Source organism: Calonectris borealis, chromosome 1, assembly GCF_964195595.1.
Source record: "Calonectris borealis chromosome 1, bCalBor7.hap1.2, whole genome shotgun sequence".
Taxonomy (NCBI): Eukaryota; Metazoa; Chordata; class Aves; order Procellariiformes; family Procellariidae; genus Calonectris; species Calonectris borealis.
Genome location: NC_134312.1, coordinates 14,653,622 through 14,675,632, shown reverse-complemented (window position 1 = coordinate 14,675,632; position 22,011 = coordinate 14,653,622). Strand labels below are relative to the sequence as shown.

The window sequence follows — 22,011 nt, the reverse complement described above, 5'->3', positions numbered from 1 at the left end:
TAAATTTTACTGTGGATGTAAATAAGCAAATAGTTCAGTGCATGATGCAATATTGGCAGACCAGAAGAATGAAGTAGAAGCAGATATTTCTATATTAAACTAAATTGTCTATATGTAAGAGTTTATTTGGTGTTGCATTTTGTAATTAACATGCAATACCAAACAATCTCTTGATTGTAAATGAAACTAAAACTGCTGTCCTTTTGTGCCTACATGAGAGGAAATTATTACTAACTATCATCTAGGATGCTTCTCATCATACTGGGGGCTCTGAATCTTAACTTTTAAACATGTTTAATTCCTTGATTTTTATTTGCTGATATTTGTGGATTAAAGCATAAGGGTACGGGTACTTCATGGAACAAGAAACTGTTGAAGTGAAAACCTGTAAGCAAAGAAGGCACAAGAGAGACCCTTTAGTGGTCTCCATAGTTAGACAACTGATGAAGTAAGGTGGTTTGATCATCCTATTCATATGCATAGCTGTGTAAAAGAAGCAACTATGGTGACAGGAGTGGGGGAACGTAAAGGGGAAAAATACAAAGTAAAAGTAAAAAGAGGGAAGGAAAATACTCACTAGACTGTAGTTCTTGTGTGTTTTAATGTGTGCAGCTTTAATCTTAATGGCGTATACATGTAGCAGGCTAGGTAAGATTAAAAATTTGAAGACATTTTCTGTAGGAAATAAAACAATGGCTAAAAATTGTGAGATGCTGAACTGTTTCTCAAAAGTGCAGCACTGCTTCTTTTTCCACCGTGCCAGCCCTATTCCTGGCTGAGCTGTCTGGCACAGTCTGGAGCAGCCTGAAGGTTGGCTCTTGGAGAAAAGCTTTGCCATTGTATTTAAATACATCTCTTCATCTGCTCTGTTTGCCAGAAAAATTACCTCAAGTGAAAGTAGCCTTTTTTTTTTTTTTTTCATTAGGGAGATCAGACCTTAGTGATTTATGAATCTCCAATGTTTCAAATACAGTTTCTGAGATGAGTCCATAAAGAGTTCAGAATGTTAGTTTTGTGTAGCTTCATGCCATTCCTTGGCCTTTCACTGATTTTATATCTGTGATAATGGGGTTGAGAAAGTAGCCATACTCATTTAGTTACAGGAGTAGAGCAGGAAAGAAGGAAAAGAAGAATGCAAACAAGTCTAATTTGAAGTTTGTGGATGTTCAGAGTGGGTTTCAGTGACTCATAAACTGTTTGTTTATTTTTTAGGACTTTCTGCACATACACATGTGGAACTTCCTTATTATTCCAAATTTCTTCTGATAGCTGCTTACCTTGCCTCCTACAATCCTGTTAGGACAGATAAGAGGTTCTTTCTTAAGGTAAAGAGATTGTTTTCTTAGTGCTGCTTATTGGATTCCTGCATACTGAATTTCCTCGTTTAAAACTCTTCAACCGTTCATTTTGAGCTCTGTTTCTGTGTGTAGTTCATTTGATTTAGTCAGAAGTTTTTCTGTAGATCACATATTGCGATTGGTAATGATCACTTAGTCATTATTATATGTCTGATAAACCCAAATTCCTCTTCATGTCAAAACATGCATAACACTGTTATAGCACAAGTATTGTGCTTTGCTTTTATAAGTTGATATAGCTCCATTTTGTGAAGATTTTAGTGGAGTGTCTGCAGTGTCCTTAGGTATAAGCCACATTTAAATTTCTGGACTAAGATACAAACCACAACTGTGTTAGCCTTTAATGAGGTAAAATGATATAGTTAACTCATTTATACAATTTTAAGCTTCTGAAACAGAAACATACAGTTGCTTTTGCGGAAGATATGATTCCATTAGCTGGCACATGTTGTGTTGAAGTGATGGTAATGCATGTTTTAGGATGAACATATTAATCCTCACTACCAAATCATGGGCTAAACCCCATTTTCTGTAAGTTCTTGCCATGTGCAGGTTAAATTTTTTTTTTCTTCTTTTTTTATTTGGGCTATGTTGTGGTCATGCTGCAAACAGATGCTGTAGTCTGTCTCTTACTTACCCAGGATCTTCATGCTCCTCAAGCCTGCCTCATTGTATTGGTTTTGAGGTCTTAATTTGGCAAAATGTAGGCAGGAAGACAGATATCAGAAGAGTGATTGGGCAATTATGCTTTCTATGCATTTTACCAATTTCAAGGTTTTCTACATTATTACAGTATGTATGCATATGTATGTATATGCATATGTGTATAAATGTATGGTATTCATGATAGGTGTGAACAATTGAAGAAAATTACAAGAAGACAAATTTGTAAAAATATGCTTGTTTTCTTCTTCCCTCTTGAAAAAAATTGTAGATACGTGTTTTGAGAAGTTACTGCAGTTCCTAGTGATGATATACTAGTACGTTAAATATGGGTTTTGTGTTTCTGGTATGATCTTATATTGAAAGCTGTAGGTGTTTCACCCTTCTGTCTAGTCCTTTCCTGAGAAAAGTGGAGGATTACTTATAGTAAGTGCAGATTGACAAGTTTTCTTTATGGGCAACCTTTGTTCTTTTCACTTGGCCAAAGCAATTTCTTTGTAAGAGATTTATTTGCTGAAAAAGTGTTTTTGCCCAGATTTTTCCATATCAGTCTTGGAAATCAAAGAAACAGGAAAGCTTACAAAAGCCAAGTCAGTAAAGCATGTTATCAAAAAGTGCCACATCTTTCTTGTTTGTGTTCACTGAACAACCTTCTCAATTCAATTTTTTTCCTTTCTCCTTTTTTAGTATCTCTGAAGTTAGTTTCCACTCTTGCACGTGAATCCTACTGAACTTTTGTACAATAAACACAAGCTTCTAAGGTGTTTAAAGCAGGGACTGTGAAGGTATTTCAATCAGTGATAGATATCAAGTGTTTTTCCCAAGAATTGGTGAAGGAGGAGGAGTTATTCTTGCTACACGTATCATCTGATAGCAGTTAGCCCTTCATCAGGTGCTAAGGCAAATTTCAGAAATAGCTGCATCACCAAGCCCACCAAAACCAACACTTTTGGTGGGGTGTTCAAGTTGAGTGTTTTTATGAGTCATGTGGACTGTGAAAATAGAATATAGTTTTATCAGGTTTGTAATGAGATTCAGAGTAGAGTACAAAAAAGTATCTTCTGGAGTGATTTGACTAAGGACTGCTAGACAGCAAAAAGGATGCAAACAAAGAGATGGTCATTGAGCTGCTAATCTGCATTACTGGTATAGGTGCTAAGCTATGCTACAGCTAAAGATAAAGTCACAGTTTGTGGCAGCCTGGAATGCTAACAGCCTGATAAAGCAATGAAGTAATAATTGGCAGCCTTGCTATTAGTTATGTGAAAATTCAGGAGCTTTGCAGTAGATTGAGAGAAAAATACAAAGTTGGTTTTGAAAGGTAGTCTTTAAAACAAAAAAACCCCAGCAATCTATATGAAGTCTTCATTTTATCATTTTAAAACAGGATTAAAAACTAACTGAAAATTAGCTCTGAATTTCATGTTTCTTTGTGCTTGCACAGAAATAGGGCACCTGCTCACTTGCTTTGAAACACTTTTGATATAACTTAAATAACTATATGGAGATCCCAGCATAACCTTTAAAATGCATGAATGCAGTTTGTTGTGATCCATCACTGGCATGCTGTGCAACCTCAGGCTTAATCACTTTCCCCTCCAAAAGGTCACTGTTACCACCACAGTCATCTTTTCAAAGGTGTGATAAAAAGATTGCTTTGCTGTCTCTAAGTATGTGTGATATGTATTAATTGAATGAACTAATTTTTTTTAGTTTGGCAAGTTATCTAAAGGAAACATAAAGCCCTGTCTAATATTAAGCCCTTTAGAAGTCAGTCAAGAAAAGCCACAGTTACTGAGATCGTCCTGACATGGCTGAATATTGAGGTCCACAAATACTAAGTACAAGATTTTAAACATTATAATGAAAAAAGAATTCCTTCATTTGAGATATTTTTTCCCTAATTCATTGAGTATGCTTATAAGGTATGCTTATTAATAAGGTATACTTCTCAAGGCTGTGGAGAAACTCATTGGGAGGTATTTTGAGAAATAGCACTTAACTATGTTTAAAGAATATTGTACTTGTACCTCTCCACTAATTTTATGTCATTTACACGTCATCCTTCATGTCTCTCTGTCTTTTTTTATTTTTTTTACCTATTCATTTGTAACGTCTTGTGTACTATATTTCTGTCCTTGTTTTGCCCTCACATTTTCAGTTAAGATCCTGGAACACTTGATTATTTTCTTTGCACAGTCCTTCCTTTCTTAAAGCTGCTTTAAAGCTGTGCCTTTTTAAATTATGTTCTCCCCCCCCCCCCCCCCAGCCCCTTCTGTTTGTCATTTAGCTCCTGCACCTTGAACTGTCTTTGTATTATATTGATCTAATTCCTGGTTGTCATTCTGCCAACTTGCGTACCATCCAAATTCTAAAATGGAACAGATAAAAGGTGAAAATTCAGATAGATTTTATGCATGGATACATTTTAAAAATGAAGTGGCCATCATTTAAACTTGTCTGGAAAGAGAAAGAAATTAAACATCTGTCTTTTTCATTAGGTGATTGAAGGTAGGAGGAGGATGGTGGCATGAAGTCATATAAAAAAGAATTCTCACCAGTCCCTGATTAGGTCAGAAAAAAAGGTTACAAAAAATATTAGTGTATTGTTTTTTGGCTTTGCACCACTTGGGACACAACGAAGCAAGAAGTAAGGCAACTGTAATTTTAGGGCTTCTAGAAAGAAGGATTGCTAGTAACATCAGAGAAACATACTGGAGGTGTAGTAAAGAAGCAGACCCAGACCAGCATACTACCATATGTAGCATACAGTTCTTTGTTGACTGTTTTGATTCTGTCTTTGCTATAGAAGGAGCATAAAATAGTTTACATATAATACTTGCTCTTGTCTGTTGTTTACAGCATCATGGGAAAATCAGAAAGACCAACTTTATGAAGAAACATGAAAAGGTATGTATTTTATCTTTCTAAGCTGAGCTTGGCAACAAATATTTTCTTTCTACTGTACTGCTGTTTTTGTATTTTGTTTTGCCTCATTGTTTACTGTAGAAACAACAGAATTGCATAAATAACAATTATTGGTGCATTTGTTTCATATGATACAAATTTCTGTATGATACACACATTTTTATTTTATTGAAATTTAACTAGGATAAATTTGTCTCCTAAAGCCATATTTTTGTTTATAACAAAATGTGCTTAATAAAGCTAGTTAAAGGACATAATACATGGAAGAGCCAGATACCAGAATTTCTCTCAAAGATGTTAGAGTACTAGGTGATTAGTAGTTTTGAAAGTCAAGTCACTTTAATTCCCAGTGATGCAGTGAGGTATAAGAGCTTAAGTTTGTGTGTTGAGGCTTGGAAACTTTGCACTCCTGCCTGTTGTTTAGGATTTTATCAGACTATTAACTAACCTTTTCATGGTTATAAATAGCTAAATATCATTGATTTCAGTGGAGCTATGGTTTTTACTGACAGAGGCTTGATATGCTAGGAAAAGCAAATATCTATATGTAATGTAAAAAAAAAATCAAATTTTATCATTTGTAACTTGTTGACTTATTTTTAAACAAATCTGTAAATGAAGAGCAGTGCAGACAGCACTAAATCCCTGCTGAAACAATCATTATATCCTTTTCTTCTCTATGGTACAGGCAGTGTAAATAATATGAGAAAAATTTTAATATGATACTTAGCCTAATAATCCTTTGCTTCTGATCCTGCCTATAGCCTTTTCCCTAGTTTTTCTGCAGGAGGACAGAGTCCTTGGCTATCCAGGACTATTTTCCAAGTTCTGTTATTTTTGTAGGGGCATAGTTTTTGCATGTGAAAGTGTAAGTGAGCATAGTTTTACTTCAACAGTGCAATGTGTTGCACCGCTAGTAGACGTTTATGTAAATTTAAAATTCTGGAGCCTCTGAATGCATGTGTCCTGTACATGTTTTGTACCTGGCACGTGAACTCCTGAGAACTTCCAGGGCATTTAATTATTTTCAGGACCGCTACATTCTTTAAGTACTTCCACGTCTTAATTAGTTGATAAATAATTTTCAGGAGAAGGAATAATTATTGAATCTTAGACCAAAATGTTCTTCTTTCCTTGTATCATCTGCAGGAAAGTTGTTTTGTTTTATTCTTTCTTGGCAATAGATTTCCAACTTGGATGATGAGATGGGAACAACTAGTGGGGTGGGAACAACTGGGAACGTAAAAGAAATGGGAAAATAGAGATTTGAGGAAGAAATACCAAGGTTGTGAGCACCTTAACTGTACCGTAGAGCTTGTTCTCTTGTGTCATTGTTTTTGTTGTATCCGAGTTCACTACTTAGTGTTCAGAAGTGCCTGCATTAATGATAAATTGGTTTTCATATTGTTATTGTTCCTGCAGCAAACTAAATGCTACTGAGTAAGTACAAAAACAGAACAGAAGGAGGCACTAAGGAAAGAACTGTAAATGTGGGTAACTGAAACAAATGTAATGTAAACAAAATTGTCATGGTTTAACCTGGCAGGCAGCCAAATACCACGCAGCCGCTCACTCACTCCCCCCACCCCCAGCGGGATGGGGAGAGAATCGGAAGGGTAAGAGTGAGAAAAACTCGTGGGTTGAGATAAAGACAGTTTAATAGAACAGGGGGAAAAAAAGGGAAAATAATAATGATAATGATAAAATATACAAAATGAGTGATGCACAATGCAATTGCTCACCACCCGTGCTGACCGATAACCAAGTAGCAATCGGTACTTCCTGGATCACGCCTACCCTTCATATACTGAGCATGACGTCACATGGTATGGAATACCCAATTGGCCAGCTGGGCTGGCTGTCCTGATTATGTTCACTCCCATCTCGTGTACCTAGCTCAGTCAGTAGGCACGGGAGCTGTCGTTGGACTAGGAGGGCACTTAGCAACAACTGAAAACATCTCTGTGTTATCAACATTCTCCTCGTACTAAATCCAAAACACAGTACTAGGAAGAAATTTAACCCTATCCCAGCCGAAACCAGGACAGTATCCACCCCTTATTCCATACCATTTACGTCGTGCTTAGGTCTCACATCTTTTTTTAATACATTTCAATTAACCACCACTATCTTTCTTTATATATACACACATATACATATATGCACACACAGATATCATTCCCTCGGTCTATGGACTATCCCGCTAAAATGTCCACTGAGTTCATTTAGTCCATGACTTTGAGCTCCATCTGTTATAACAGTCTTTCAGGGCCGAAGAGATGGTGTGCGGTGTTGGGCCGTTGCATCCTGAAGCCAGTTCTCATTTCGGTACTGCTGCGCTCGTCCAGTTCTATCATCGTTGCACTTCGCTCAGTTTCATCAGTTAGTTCATTCTTCACTAATCTGGGTGATTTTCACTGCTATACCACTGCTATATCATAGAAATAATGATATACAATATCATGTAACAGTTGACATCAAAATTCAGTTCATTGGCTATTTTCACCCAAAATCAAATCCCCTTGAGGTACACACCGGACCTCCCCATCCTTTCGCATCACCCACCAAGTGTACCCAGGTCCTTGAGCAAAAGCAATCCCACGGATGGGTTTTCCCTTGCCAGAGGCAGGAGTAACCCAGACTGTCTTCCCCAGCATATTTCTCATATGCACGACAGGGACTTTATCTCCATTTACAGTACGTAAGGGTTTGGATTGGGCAGGGCCAGCTCGATTGGCAGATCCCCTGGTATTGACTAACCAGGTGGCCTTTACTAAATGTGTGTCCCAATGCTTGAATGTCCCACCACCCATTGCTCTCAGCGTAGTCTTTAGCAGTCCATTGTATCGTTCGATTTTCCCGGAGGCTGGTGCATGGTAGGGGATGTGATAGACCCACTCAATGCCGTGCTCTTTGGCCCAGGTGTCTATGAGAGCATTTCGGAAGTGAGTCCCGTTATCTGACTCAAGAATTTTTTGGGGTGCCATGTCGCCATAGGACTTGCTTTTCAAGGCCCAGGATGGTGTTCCGGGCAGTGGCATGGGGCACAGGGTATGTTTCCAGCCATCCGGTGGTTGCTTCCACCATGGTGAGCACATAGCGTTTGCCGTGTCGGGTTTGTGGGAGTGTGATATGATCAATCTGCCAGGCCTCCCCATATTTATATTTCAACCATCGTTCTCCATACCAAAGAGGCTTTACTCGCTTGGCTTGCTTGATTGCAGCGCACGTTTCACATTCGTGGATACCCTGTGCAATAGTGTCCATGGTTAAGTCCACCCCTTGATCACGAGCCCATCTATATGTTGCATCTCTTCCTTGATGGCCTGACGCGTCATGGGCCCACCGAGCTATAAATAATTCACCCTTATGTTGCCAGTCCAGATCCACCTGAGCCACTTCAATCTTAGCAGCCTGGTCCACCTGCTGGTTGTTTTGATGTTCCTCAGTAGCCCGACTCTTGGGTACGTGAGCATCTACGTGACGTACTTTTACAGTCAGGTTCTCTACCCGGGCAGCAATATCTTGCCACAACGGGGCAGCCCAGATGGGTTTACCTCTGCGCTGCCAGTTGTTCTGCTTCCACTGCTGCAGCCATCCCCACAGGGCATTTGCCACCATCCATGAGTCAGTATAGAGATAAAGTACTGGCCATTTTTCTCGTTCAGCAATGTCCAAGGCCAGCTGGATGGCTTTCACCTCTGCAAACTGGCTCGATTCACCTTCTCCTTCAGCAGTTTCTGCAACTTGGCGTATAGGACTCCATACAGCAGCTTTCCATCTCCGATGTTTTCCCACAAGGCGACAGGACCTATCAGTGAACAGGGCATATTGCTTCTTGTTTTCTGGTAGTTTATTATACAGTGGGGCTTCTTCAGCACGTGTCACCTCCTCCTCTGTGGATATGCCAAAATCTTTGCCTTCTGGCCAGTTTGTGATCACCTCCAAGATTCCTGGGCGACTGGGGTTTCCTATTCCGGCCCGTTGTGTGATCAGTGCGACCCACTTACTCCACATGGCATCAGTTGCATGATGTGTAGAGGAGACCCTTCCTTTGAACATCCAGCCCAGCACCGGCAGTCGGGGTGCCAGGAGGAGCTGGGCTTCAGTACCAACCACTTCCGAAGCAGATCGAATCCCTTCATATGCTGCCAATATCTCCTTCTCAGTTGGAGTGTAGCGGGCCTCGGATCCTCTGTATCCCCGACTCCAGAACCCTAAGGGTCGACCTCGAGTCTCCCCTGGTGCTTTCTGCCAGAGGCTCCAGGTAGGGCCATTCTCCCCGGCTGCGGTGTAGAGCACATTCTTTACATCTTGTCCTGCCCGGACTGGCCCAAGGGCTACTGCATGAACTATCTCCCGTTTAATTTGTTCAAAGGCTTGTCGTTGCTCAGGGCCCCATTTGAAGTCGTTCTTCTTCCTGGTCACTTGATAGAGAGGGCTTACGATCTGACTGTAATTTGGAATATGCATTCTCCAAAAACCCACAACGCCTAAGAAAGCTTGTGTTTCCTTTTTGCTAGTTGGTGGGGACATGGCTGTTATTTTGTTGATCACATCTGTTGGGATCTGACGACGTCCATCTTGCCATTTTATTCCTAAAAACTGGATCTCCTGTGCAGGTCCCTTGACCTTACTTTGTTTTATGGCAAAGCCGGCCTTCAGAAGGATTTGAATTATTTTCTTCCCTTTCTCAAAAACTTCTTCTGCTGTGTTGCCCCATACGATGATGTCATCAATGTACTGCAGGTGTTCTGGAGCCTCACCCTGTTCCAGTGCGGTGTGGATCAGTCCATGGCAAATGGTAGAGCTGTGTTTCCACCCCTGGGGCAGTCGGTTCCAGGTGTACTGGACGCCCCTCCAAGTGAAAGCAAACTGTGGCCTGCACTCTGCTGCCAAAGGGATGGAGAAGGCGGCATTAGCGATATCAATGGTGGTGTACCACTTGGCTGCCTTTGACTCCAGTTCGTCTTGAAGTTCTAGCATGTCCGGCACGGCAGCACTCAGTGGTGGCGTCACTTCGTTCAGGCCACGGTAGTCTACTGTTAGTCTCCGCTCTCCATTAGACTTTCGCACTGGCCATATGGGACTGTTGAAGGGTGAGCGAGTCTTGCTGATCACTCCTTGGCACTCCAATCGACGAATCAGCTCATGGATGGGGATCAGAGAGTCTCGGTTGGTGCGGTATTGCCGCCGGTGCACTGTTGTGGTAGCGATTGGTACTTGTTGTTCTTCAACCCTCAGCAACCCCACAACAGAAGGGTCCTCCGAGAGACCGGGCAAGGTGGACAGCTGTTTAATTTCCTCCGTTTCCAGGGCAGCTATACCAAAAGCCCACCTGTACCCTTTTGGGTCCTTGAAATACCTTCTCCTGAGATAGTCTATACCAAGGATGCACGGAGCCTCTGGGCCAGTCACAATGGGGTGCTTCTGCCACTCATTCCCGGTCAGGCTCACTTTGGCCTCCAACACAGTTAACTGTTGGGATCCCCCTGTCACTCCAGAAATACAAATGGGTTCTGCCCCTTTATAGTTTGATGGCATCAGGGTACACTGTGCACCGGTGTCTACGAGAGCCTTATACTCCTGTGGGTCTGATGTGCCAGGCCATCGAATCCACACAGTCCAGTAAACCCGGTTGTCCCTTTCCTCCACCTGGCTGGAGGCAGGGCCCCTCTAGTTCTGGTCATAGTATCCATCTCTCACTTCTTGCAAACGTGAGTCAAGAATTTCTTCATTGCAATTACAATCCAAAGTAAGATCAGCCCTTCTACTCTGTCTGGGGAACTGTTCACTGGAAACTGGACCGTCGTGAGACAGGTTTTTCCTGACAACTGGAGCAGCATTTTTCCTGGGAGAACCCCCTTGTGTGATTGTTTTTTCTTGCAACTCACGTACACGTGCCTCTAGGATGAAGGTAGGTTTTCCATCCCACTGCCTCATGTCCTCTCCGTGGTCACGCAGGTAAAACCACAGGGTGCCCCGTGGTGTGTACTTTCGATATCCTCTCTCTTGAGGAGAAAAACGCTGACTCCTAATGGCTGAGATACTGGTCCGTACAGGTGGAGAATAGGACATATCCTCTTTGAGTTGCTGGACCTCCCGGGACAGTTTCTCCACAGCCGAGACAAGGGAGGAGGAGATAGTTTCTTCAAAATCCCGAAGTCTGCTAACCACCTCATCCACCGTTGGTGCTTCTTCCTCTTTCCAGCACAGTACTGCCAACGAACTGGCATACGATGCTGGTGCGCTCCGTACCAACTTCCGCCACATGGGTTGCGTGCACTGGACGTCATCTGGATCTTTGGGTGTTCGGCCGTCGTCCAGGTCACTATAAACCACCTCCAGCACGCCTAGTTCTCTCAGGTACTGGATACCTCTCTCCATAGTGGTCCATTTCCTAGGCGATATATAACATCTTCCTTGAAGGGATACCTTTCCTTTACGCCTGACAGCAGTCACCTCCAGAGGCTGAGGACCTGTGTCCCTTTTCCGATTGCTTTGTCAATACCTGTTTCCCTAGCAAGGGATCCCAGCTGTTTGGCCTCCTTCCCCTCTAATTCCAGGCTATTGGCCCCATTATCCCAGCATCGGAGCAGCCAGGTAACAATATGCTCGCCTGGACGACGGCCGAAATCTTTCCGCATATCTCGCAACTCATTCAGGGATAAGGATCGGGTGGTTTCCGTCTCGTTTATGAGTTCTTCCTCTTCCTCCTCCCCTCCTCGTGATGTCCCTGCTTTTCCATCATCCTTTTCTACACGACCTGACTTCCGCTTCAAAGATTTCTTCTTCTGTACAGGGGCGACGGATACCAGCGACGGTTGGTCCTCTGGTTCAGCTGTAGTACCCGTCGCGAGGGTTTGGGTAGCTGCAGTGCCTGTCGCGGGGGTTGGAGTATTTGTAGTGACTGTTGCTGGGGTTTGAGTGGCTGCAGTGCTTGTCGCACTGGTTGGAGTAACTGCAGTGACTGTTGGCGGAGTTTGCGTAGCTGCAGTGCCTGTTGCAGGGGTTGGAGTAACTGTAGTGACTGTTGCCGGGGTCTGAGTAGCCATAGTGGTTGATGTGGGGGTTGAAGTAGCCACGGTGGTTGTCGTGCGGGTTGAAGTAGCTACAGTGCCTGTCGTGGGGGTTTGAGTAGTCACTGTATCTGTTGCTGGGGTTGATCTCTGGACAGTATTCCTGAATAGTTGCTTAACTCTAAACAAGGCCTGAACCACATTCAGGAGACACAGCAGTATGATCATGCTTGTTTGAACATCCCAAGGATATTCAAAATTCTCAGAGAATATTGTGGACATCTTCATGAAGAGGATAGAAGAAAAAGGAGTTTCTGAAGATATGGAGGGGAAGGTGAACAAGTGGGAGAAAGTGTCCCATCCTGTCTCCCCACTAAATTCATCCTCTGAGGTGAAGACGTAAGAAGTGTAATTATTAATAGTTTCCAAAAGATAGCTCCTGAAGAACAGGAATGATGGCAGTGCTGAGTACAGGCTCATGACCAATAATTTTATCATAACATAAAGCCAGGTCACACAGTATAGCAAAGCAATGACCTTAATCCATTTCCCAGAGATGACCAACCCCACATACAAACTGATAATCAGCAGTATAGACAGCCAGTAAGGTGCTACATACCAAAACTGCAAGAACAGATCCAAAAACTCTGAGAGCAAATAAATCAACATTGTGAACATCGAGTACTAAACTGATATAATGAATGCTTATAACAAATTTGTTTTAACCCGTTCGGGTCAGATGTGTCGTTATCTCAACCCTTCGGAGCCCCACGTTGGGCGCCAAAAAGGACTGTCGTGGTTTAACCTGGCAGGCAGCCAAATACCACGCAGCCGCTCACTCACTCCCCCCACCCCCAGCGGGATGGGGAGAGAATCGGAAGGGTAAGAGTGAGAAAAACTCGTGGGTTGAGATAAAGACAGTTTAATAGAACAGGGGGAAAAAAAGGGAAAATAATAATGATGATGATAAAATATACAAAATGAGTGATGCACAATGCAATTGCTCACCACGCGCGCTGACCGATAACCAAGTAGCGATCGGTACTTCCTGGATCACGCCTACCCTTCATATACTGAGCATGACGTCACATGGTATGGAATACCCAATTGGCCAGCTGGGCTGGCTGTCCTGATTATGTTCCCTCCCACCTTGTGTACCTAGCTCAGTCAGTAGGCACGGGAGCTGTCCTTGGACTAGGAGGGCACTTAGCAACAACTGAAAACATCAGTGTGCTATCAACATTCTCCTCGTACTAAATCCAAAACACAGCACTAGGAAGAAATTTAACCCTATCCCAGCCGAAACCAGGACAAAAATTAATGGTCAAAAAGATGAGTAAGATTTCAATTACATTTTTAATTTAATTAGATTAATTCTAATTCTAAAGATTAAGATTAATCTAAAGATTTAGATTAATCTTAAAGTCTGTAGACTTTACATTTACCCTAAAAGCTAAGCATTGAACTGATATTCTGAAAGCATGATTAGACGTGTGCAGTTAAAGAAGCTTGGTTTGTTGTCCAACAGTAACAAGTAACTTGCATAATCAGGAAAGTCTCTTAAGACTGCAAATGATCTAATTCTTGCACCTCTTTGTTGTATTAAAAATTAGTGTTACTTTGAAGAGAATTAGAACTTCATAATCCTAGTAAATCAAATATAGTTAACAGAAAATATCTTTTGAGTTGGCGGTGTTACATAAACTCTGATTGCGTGCAGGAAACAGGAGCGTGTCTTAGAGACTAATGAATAGGATGAGAACTTTGTGGCATTTCAAGAGTACCTTTGCATCTAATCACAAAGCACTGGTTCTCTGCTTATGTGTCGCTTTATAGTTTATGGGTAAGGACTCTTTCGCTGTGTATTGATGCCAGAAACTGAAACTGCTTGTAGGTCATAGCACAGTCCGGCTTTGAAAGTTTCTGTAATATGGTAGCTGTAATAGTGGGGAACAGGACTGCAGGTCCTAAGAGGATCTTCCAGACCTCTTGTACTTTTACTATACTGTAACCTTTATAAATATTTGCACAGAGATACAATCACACGGATGTAAACTTGTTTATTTTGGTACTATGATTCTCTAGTGAGGGAAACTGAAATATAGGGATAAAGGATTACATATGTAGTGTTATAAATAAAGGCTTACGTGCTTCAGTTGGTGTGACAGGTTATATCAATATACTTTTCCTCAGAGAAGCTTGTCTAAAGACTGATTTACAGATCAGATTCACCTAACTCCAGGTGGGTGCCTGCATCTAAGATAGTGTCTTTTTATAGACAATGCAGAGCTAGTCGATGCAGTCATTGGAGTGTAGGGTGTGATTCGTCTCATACTAAATTAGGTTCTACGTTGAGCCAGATGAATTGCACCATAAACTGTATTGATTAGATTTCTACTGGCTATAATGGGAACTTAGGAAACTAGTTTGGCCGTACCTACCTACTTGGCAGGAAGCTAACATTAGATGAAATAAATCCTTCCTTAAAAGTTTAGGTACAGCCAGGCTAAAAATCTGTTTCTTGATTCTTAATTCTGTTCAGTCCAGAGGCTGTGTTTTTTTTATTAGAAAAAGTAAATCTTGTGAAGGAGGGGGACAAACTGACTTTATCATTCTATTAATCGCCTTGTTGTTGATAACAGCAGAATTTGTTGGGTTTCTTTGCATTGTTGCCCTGGAACAATGTTTTTCCAGTTCAGTGGCAAGTGAGAGATCTTCCTGGTAAAACTACTTTTGCAGAAGAATGTTTTTTCAGATGTCAGTCTGTCAGAAGATCAAATGTGTTGGTGTGGTTTTTATTGCAAAAGAGTTTGTCTGCTATATCTGCTTCAACTTCAGCCTAGGATTTGTTTTGTTTCAGAATTTCCAGCTTGCAACTGAAGATGCTTCATTCATATAGCAACTAGGGAAGTTCAGAAATGTTTTCTGCTAAAAAAAGTGAGAAGTATAGTTCTGTCTTTAAATATATGATAAAAAGGTTGAAATTCAGCCACCTGAAGTTAAGGGCTTTGCACCGTTTTGTGCAGGTAATTTAGTTTGGGTTAAGCTTTTAGTCTTTAAAGAACACTTTTGGTTCTCATTCTTGTTCGTGAAGTTTTGGAATGTGAATACATGGCTCGCAGTTGTGGGATGGTGAAAGACTTAGGCCAGTTAAACAGTGGGAACATGAAACTGACACTGTAGATAAAAAGCACAAGCACAGGTAGTGGCAACTGGGGAAGAGGTTTTTTTGAACCATTCAGTGAGTGTATTGCCAAGGTGGAAAGATGATCGAGGACACGCAGAGTTAATCTGACAGCTGTAAAACTTCTTGAAGAGGTTTTCTGAATGTGGAAGGTATCTTTCTTTGTTTTTAAGTGAGATGACGGGTCCCTTGGATTTTTATAAATACTATTCTATGTGGTATTCTGCCTTAGCTGCTTGCAGAAGATTTGTAAAAATCTTATTCTTTACTATGTTCTGTTTAGAGGAATTTCTAAACCATTCCTATTCATCCAGGAGTTTATTTCTCTCAAAGAAATAAAAATGAAGTGCTGCTTCTAGAAGTTACACTCTATTAGAATTAACTCTTCTACCTTTTCCAGAAGAAAGCATTTCTCTCAAATAATTTGAAAGTTCAAAACAGTATTCTGTCTAAGCAGAGAGCTGATAATATTAAGAGCAAGAAACTTGTGAAGTAACTGTATACTAAACACAACTTCAGGGATTACTATATGCTAATTGTGCTTGCTAGCTGCTTGGAGTGCACGCATTTTAATTACTGTATGTTTGTTGACTTTTTCTGTTGATAATAAAGAATATGCTTCACAGAACTGGCGTGTTTAGAAGCAGAAGGGCAGGGCATTGTACAGTTCATAACTTACACCATACCTGCATTCTGGCTGAGGGTGCCGTGCGAAAGTTTTGACTACATGTTTCCATTATTTTTCACACTGCTTTCTTTGTTAGCCAAGAGGTAGCTTTGGGGACACCTCCTGGATTTGAAAAGCTAAAACATGTATTGGAAATACCTTTTTGTTTTGCTGAAGAAATGAGTGGTATTTTACTGATGACTAACGCCACAGAGGTGCTGGTTGTATATTTGAGAGGTGTTCTTTCCCAGAAGCATTTTGAAACAAACTTTCTTTTGAAATTCCTCTTCAATCTTGGCTGCTCTGCTAGGAAGAATAAATCAATGTACACTACAAAAAAGAAAACTGGATGTCAAAGTAGAGAGAATGAAATACAAACTTAAAAGGAAACAAGTATTTCCTTTGTCAGAACTTTTGACAGTCTGCGTCATAAATAAATCTCTGTAGTCCTAACAATGCTGCCTGAGTTGTAATACTACCCAGTTCTGCCCTATGAACTGTACTTCTCCTTTTTGTAAAATTGGTTATTTTAAAAATATTTAACATTGAAAAATCGGGAACTCATATTTCTGTGAATTCAACTGAATTCAATGTCACTACATACAATAACCTGTAATGCCTAAAATGTCCATCAGTCTCAGCTGAGGTGTGAAGATGATGTGTATGGTGCAAAGAAGAATAGCTCTGTAAATGCAAAGTTAAGTAAATATGCTGTGTTCCGAGAACAGAGTTTGTCTGTAGCTGGCAGGTAGCTCTTACCAGCAAAGGAGCTGACCTTGGGCTCAGCCAGCTGAACTCTTTATTTTAGCCAGCTAAACTTGCGGGAGGCAGATGCACTCTGGGCGCTCACGCTCAGCACTCTTTGAGCTGCATCTTGAGTGCTCTGTCCAGTTTTGCCCCCCTCCAGTATAAGACACACATCAATAAACCAGAACAAGTTCAGCAGAGGGGTATCACAATGGTCAGAGGCTGGAGCACTTGCCCTGCAAGGAGAGGCTGAGGGAACTGCAGTTGTTCAAGCTGGAGAAAGGAGGTCTAAAAGCAGCCTTGTCCTGTACCTGCAAGGAGATCATCAAGACTATATGATACAATGGTGGATGGTGAGAGAGTGAAAAACAATGAGTGTAACAATCTGAAACGAGATGCTTATACTGGATATAAGGAAAACCTTTTTCCTTATGAGGACAGCCAGGCAGTGACACTGGTTTCCCAGAGAGGGGTGCAGTCTCTGACCTTCGAGGTTTCCAAGACTGGACAGGTAAAATCCTGAGCAACCTGGCCTGACCTCCTGGCTGACCCTGCTCTGAGCAGGAGGGGTTTGACTAGAACTCCTAAGGTCCCTTCCAGCCAGAATTGTCCTATGGTTGAGTGTATTTTAAGAAAATAGAAATATAGTAGTAAAGGCATTTCCTGTGTAAAACAGTAAGTTGAAGTGTTCTCATTTCCAGTTTCCTGATTAAAAAATATTTCTTTGGGTTTGCTATCAAAATGGTAACATTTTCATTATGGTATAAAGGAAGCAAAAGAGAAAATGAAAACTAAAAAGTTAAAATTGGCCAAAAATATAAAAAACTCAGCAATTTTGTTGGGGAAAAAAAAAAGAGCAGTTAATACATTTTATCCCTGCAGAGATAGTTGATTTAATTTTTTTAAAAAATTGGGTTTAGAAAGTGAAATTCACAGAAGAGCTGAGGTGGGCAAGGACCTCTGGTCCAGTCCAACCCCCCTGCTCAAGAAGGGTCACCTAGAGCAGGTTTCTCGGGACCATGCCCAGTTGGGTTTTGAATATCTCCAAGGATGGAGACTCCACAACCTGCCTTGGGCAATAAGTTGTAGTGTTTAACCGCCCTCAAGGGTAAAAAAGTTTTTTGCCTATATTTAAATATAATTTCCTATATTACAGTTGGTGCCCATTGCCAAGTTACTCTACTCATTTTCTAGACCATAAGGCTGTTTTATTAGAGTAGTTTAGTATGGCATTTAAGATGAGGAACTCTTGTTCCTCAGAGGTGCATGACTTTGCACCTCTGTGAGAGGAAGAGAAAAGGCTTTGGCTAAAATGATTCAAAGAAAGTAGATACACTGATACTTTAGCAGAATCTTCTCTTTTTATGCTTTTTCAAAATGCAAATGGCAGTAAAATATTTGTCTTCAGTAGGCAAAACACACAAAAATATACTTAAAAGTTGTTTGATGGTTTTATAGATTTGTTAAAACTATTGTTCTGTTATGTACAGTTCTTTCTAGGTGATTGTGGATTATAGAATGACTGTAGACAATAGAATAAATCTAAACCTTTACATTTTTTCACTAGCTAGAAATTCTGTGTGCTTTTAAGAAGCCTAACTTGTCTTACTGTTGATAAACTGAAGAAAACTATGTGCATCTTGAGAAAGCCATAAAATGTAGTCTTTCCTCTTTAATCCTTAGATTGGGCAAGGTAATTTAATAGGACAAGTAAATCTATAAATCTAGTGACAGGAAATTTGGCATCAGATCCTCTGATATAGCTCAAAAATGTTCCTATTTATTGTGCAGTTTGAACTCTTGCCATGTTAAATAGAGCTTTATGTCTATATCTTTATTTTGATCAATAAGCATGTATTCAGTGTTTTCCATAATATGTAAGTAGGCTGTATGAAAGACTACTGTGAATTATAGTGCCTTCCCAGAGACTAAAAAGATGTGAGAATAACATCTTGTGGTACTCCAGGAAAGATCTTTTGGATTGAAAAGTCTTGTTTCTGTTGCAGACCAGCAATCACCTCCTTGGGCCAAAGCCATTTCCTCTGGACAGACTGTTAGCAATATTGTATAGTATTGTGGACAAAAGAGTTGCTCCAACTGCAAATATATTTTCCCAGGTGAGTGTGTATTTACTTTCTTTATTTCCTTTTTACTGTCTGAAATTTTTGAAAAATTTTTACATTGTTTCTTGTAAGTCATCATTCTAATTAAATGTAATGAGAAAACAACCACAACAGTAATTTAAGTTAAAGGCTCAGAATAATATGTATCTGTATTACTAGCTATGAGTTCAAGACTTTATCTGTGTAATGGTCTGAAACCTTCTAACAGCTAACTTTTTCCTGACCCTGGACTGTGATCTGTGTTGATTAGTGACTTGGCTTCTCATTGAAGTCTGTTAGCCTGTTTGCATTTCAAGTTAAGTGTGTAAATGTTCACTGTCCTATGGCCAAAATTAGTCACCTTGTAACGCATGTTACAAAAATATAGTGGTGAAGAAGGAGCAGAGGGAAGAATAAGGTATTTGCAGGTGAAAGGTGTTTGCTGTAATACATGTATCTTAGGGATAATGTTTTTCATTTGGACCAACTTGAAGTCTTGCAGAAGAGAGTCAGTATCCCATTCACTAGATGGCAGCATAACTATAGAGTTATGGAGTGGAATTAAGTAAATCTAGAGTTTTCTCTAGAGCTCTGGGTTTGTCAAGTGTAAATACCTATTCTGTGTAAGTAAAGATAGTTTTCTATTGTCAACTTGATTCTTAGATCTTTCATGTCCACCTTAGAAGATCTCAATTTCTTTCCTGCTTTCCAGTTGTGCTTACCTTACAGAAATATTTTCTACGTTTCCTTGTTAGGTCTCAAATTTAAGGATTATTTAAATCTGATGTCTGCGTTCATGTGAAGTTCTAGGAAACATATGCTCAAGATACCTAAACAATTTTACTACTGCTTTAATCATCGCTGTTCAGTGTTCACATAGACATTTGGCAAAATTCATCTCCCAACTTTGTAGTTATACATATTGTAAAATCAGGCAATAGAGAAGCTAGAGAATTGTAGTGCTTTATTTAATCAGTGGTACGTGAATATCTTTGTTAATAGTGGCGGTGACCCTAGTGCTTTACAGATGCAATAGGCAACTTACACCTTCACATAATGTTTTCTCTCAAGCTCCTTTAGTTAAAGGTTATTATATGATCTGAGGCATGAGAAATTATTAGACAACAACCTCAAAAATCTGTTGATACAAGCATTTACTTTTTTGTAATTAGATGAGTGATTTTTCAGCTTACAGTCTATACCCTTTGAGAGGTCAGTGGATTAGCTTTCAGAGGTGTTCAGGAAGTGGCTGAAAAAATCAAGTTTAGACACATTTATGCATCCTGTACTTGTTTCTTACCTTTCTTCTGTTGTCTCATGGCACCTCAGGAATTCATTTGCTTTCAGAAGGAACCCTAACTCTGTGAGTACTTCAAAGCTACATGAAGTTTCCTATGGGTAAATGCCATATGAAGGGACACCAAAGGTTGTTGAAGCAGGCAGTTTCTGACCAGACTTTGGATGATGGCTGCAACCTTGTAGCTACTTATAGCAACTTCGGAGTGCAAAGAACACAGGGACCTTAGCATTCATAAAAATGCATACATTTGGCCAGCTATATCTATTCACTTTTTTTTTCTGGCTAATGTCAGATATAGCCTGAGATAATTGCTTTTTTATGAATCTTTTGTTGATTCTTTAATTCACTGTACTGTGAAGTCTGTGGTTCAAGTCTGTCAGTCAAGGTATTGGTCACACACCTTTCCTTACAGGATGCTGGTTTTGCCTTTTGCTGTAGGTAGTGCGTTTTTTTGATTTAAGACATGAAGTGCGGAAGCTGAAACTCAGAATACTGAGGCAAGAGGCGGTTGTCTTGTTTAATGACATTAGTTTACCAACAATGATTGATCTAGGTTTAGTTCAGTAAGAAATGGAGTCTTATGAGACACTTATAAAAACAATCCCAGTAATGTTCAGATTGGTTTCACTTGTGCTCTAAACCTACTGATGATTCACCATGTAGGTGCTTCTTGTTTTAAGCCTTTCTTTCTTTCTATCTGCCTTTCTTTCTTCAAGCATTTGAAGACACTGTCACTGTGGTCTTTCAACAAAATTTCATTTTTTAAGATGGAAAGAGTGCAACCTTTAAGGTATAAGATGAAAGAACAGGCAAGAAGCAAAACAATCAACTGTCCAACTGCAACTATGAAATTTAGAGCTTTGCCTGAACTTTACCAGTCTCAAGGAGCAAATTTCAGTTTAATTTATTCAAGTAATGTGAAAGGGAATGATGATGACAAGACTGGGAGCACTACGTAGTAAAATTTGTGTATAGGATGTTAGCAGTATATTCTCTTATTTTTGGCTATCAAAAATATCTTGGTATACTGAAGAAGTGAATGTATCATATAACAGAGTTTTACAGAATATTTTAAAAATTAATATGTCTGCATATTTAACATGCATTCCAGATGAGAGAACAAATGTCATTATTCCAATGCACAGTTAAGTAGTACTGAAGACATAGTTTGTACATGGAGTGTAATTCCCCCTTAGACTACACTGCAGAATGGAAAAATGCTTCATCTTAATTTAGAGTGTACACTAGATGGCAATGTTATCAAAGAATAGCTGTAGTTCTTTATTTTTCTGAATATATGCAGATTAAGTTATAAAGATACAAAAAGGTTGTATTAAACCTTAACCGGGTTAGGGCAAAGAAGTTGAAATTAAGTCTGTTTATACCAAAATAAAATTTTATAAATTTAAAAAAAAATTAATTATGAAAACAATTTTTGCATTAAATTTTAAGTAAAAATTCTTGAAATGTCTAATGGAAAGTAACATAAAATACAACAGAATTTAAAATAGATTTTGGAAGTAGTTTAATCTAGGCATAATATTTAATTGCTTTTTTTTTCTTGAATAGTTTAAAACAATTTATATTCCACTGATTTTTGCCATTAGTTATTCTGTAAATATATTTTTCAAATAAAGTAAATATTTAGAAGCTGGGTTATCCTTAGCAGTATTGATACATTTAACTTCAATACCACAAGCTTTTATTTTCTTGTTTGTGTGTACAGCATGGAAATAATTCTGGAATTGTGCAGAAATTTAAAATGTTTTAAATCAAATATTTGGCTTCTCAATTGATTCAACGTTAATTTTATGTGCTCTTTAATTTGTAAACTGAAAGGCTGTACATGAACCAAATACTTATTAATTTTCCCCACGTACCGTCAGAAAATAGCATGCCTTGGCTTTAAAGTTGATCCACAATCTCAGTTGAGATTCAAGAAGGACTAGCAGCTGCTTTAAGATCTGTCATGTTGCTGATTTCGTGATATTTCTTATTGCTTCTTGTTTCTGTGCATAATTTCTATTCACACCAAAATTCTGG

The 22,011-nt window shown here is 39.8% G+C and overlaps 1 protein-coding gene across 5 annotated transcripts in view; it reads left to right on the top strand.

The window, feature by feature from the left end:
* Positions 1-22,011, top strand: part of ORC5 (origin recognition complex subunit 5) — a 95,391-nt gene that overhangs the window by 23,789 nt on the left and 49,591 nt on the right. For 4 of the 5 annotated variants that reach the window (XR_012672862.1, XM_075144930.1, XM_075144921.1 and 1 more), the window contains exons 11-13: positions 1,213-1,325; positions 4,884-4,931; positions 18,573-18,683. Coding sequence is in view for 4 of the 5 variants with exons in the window: in XM_075144930.1 (XP_075001031.1) it covers positions 1,213-1,325; positions 4,884-4,931; positions 18,573-18,683 (272 nt within the window). In the remaining variant the exon portion in view is untranslated. Of the gene's footprint in view, positions 1-1,212; positions 1,326-4,883; positions 4,932-6,133; positions 6,235-18,572; positions 18,684-22,011 lie in introns of those variants that run through there. The other variant, XM_075144951.1, reaches the window with a different exon arrangement.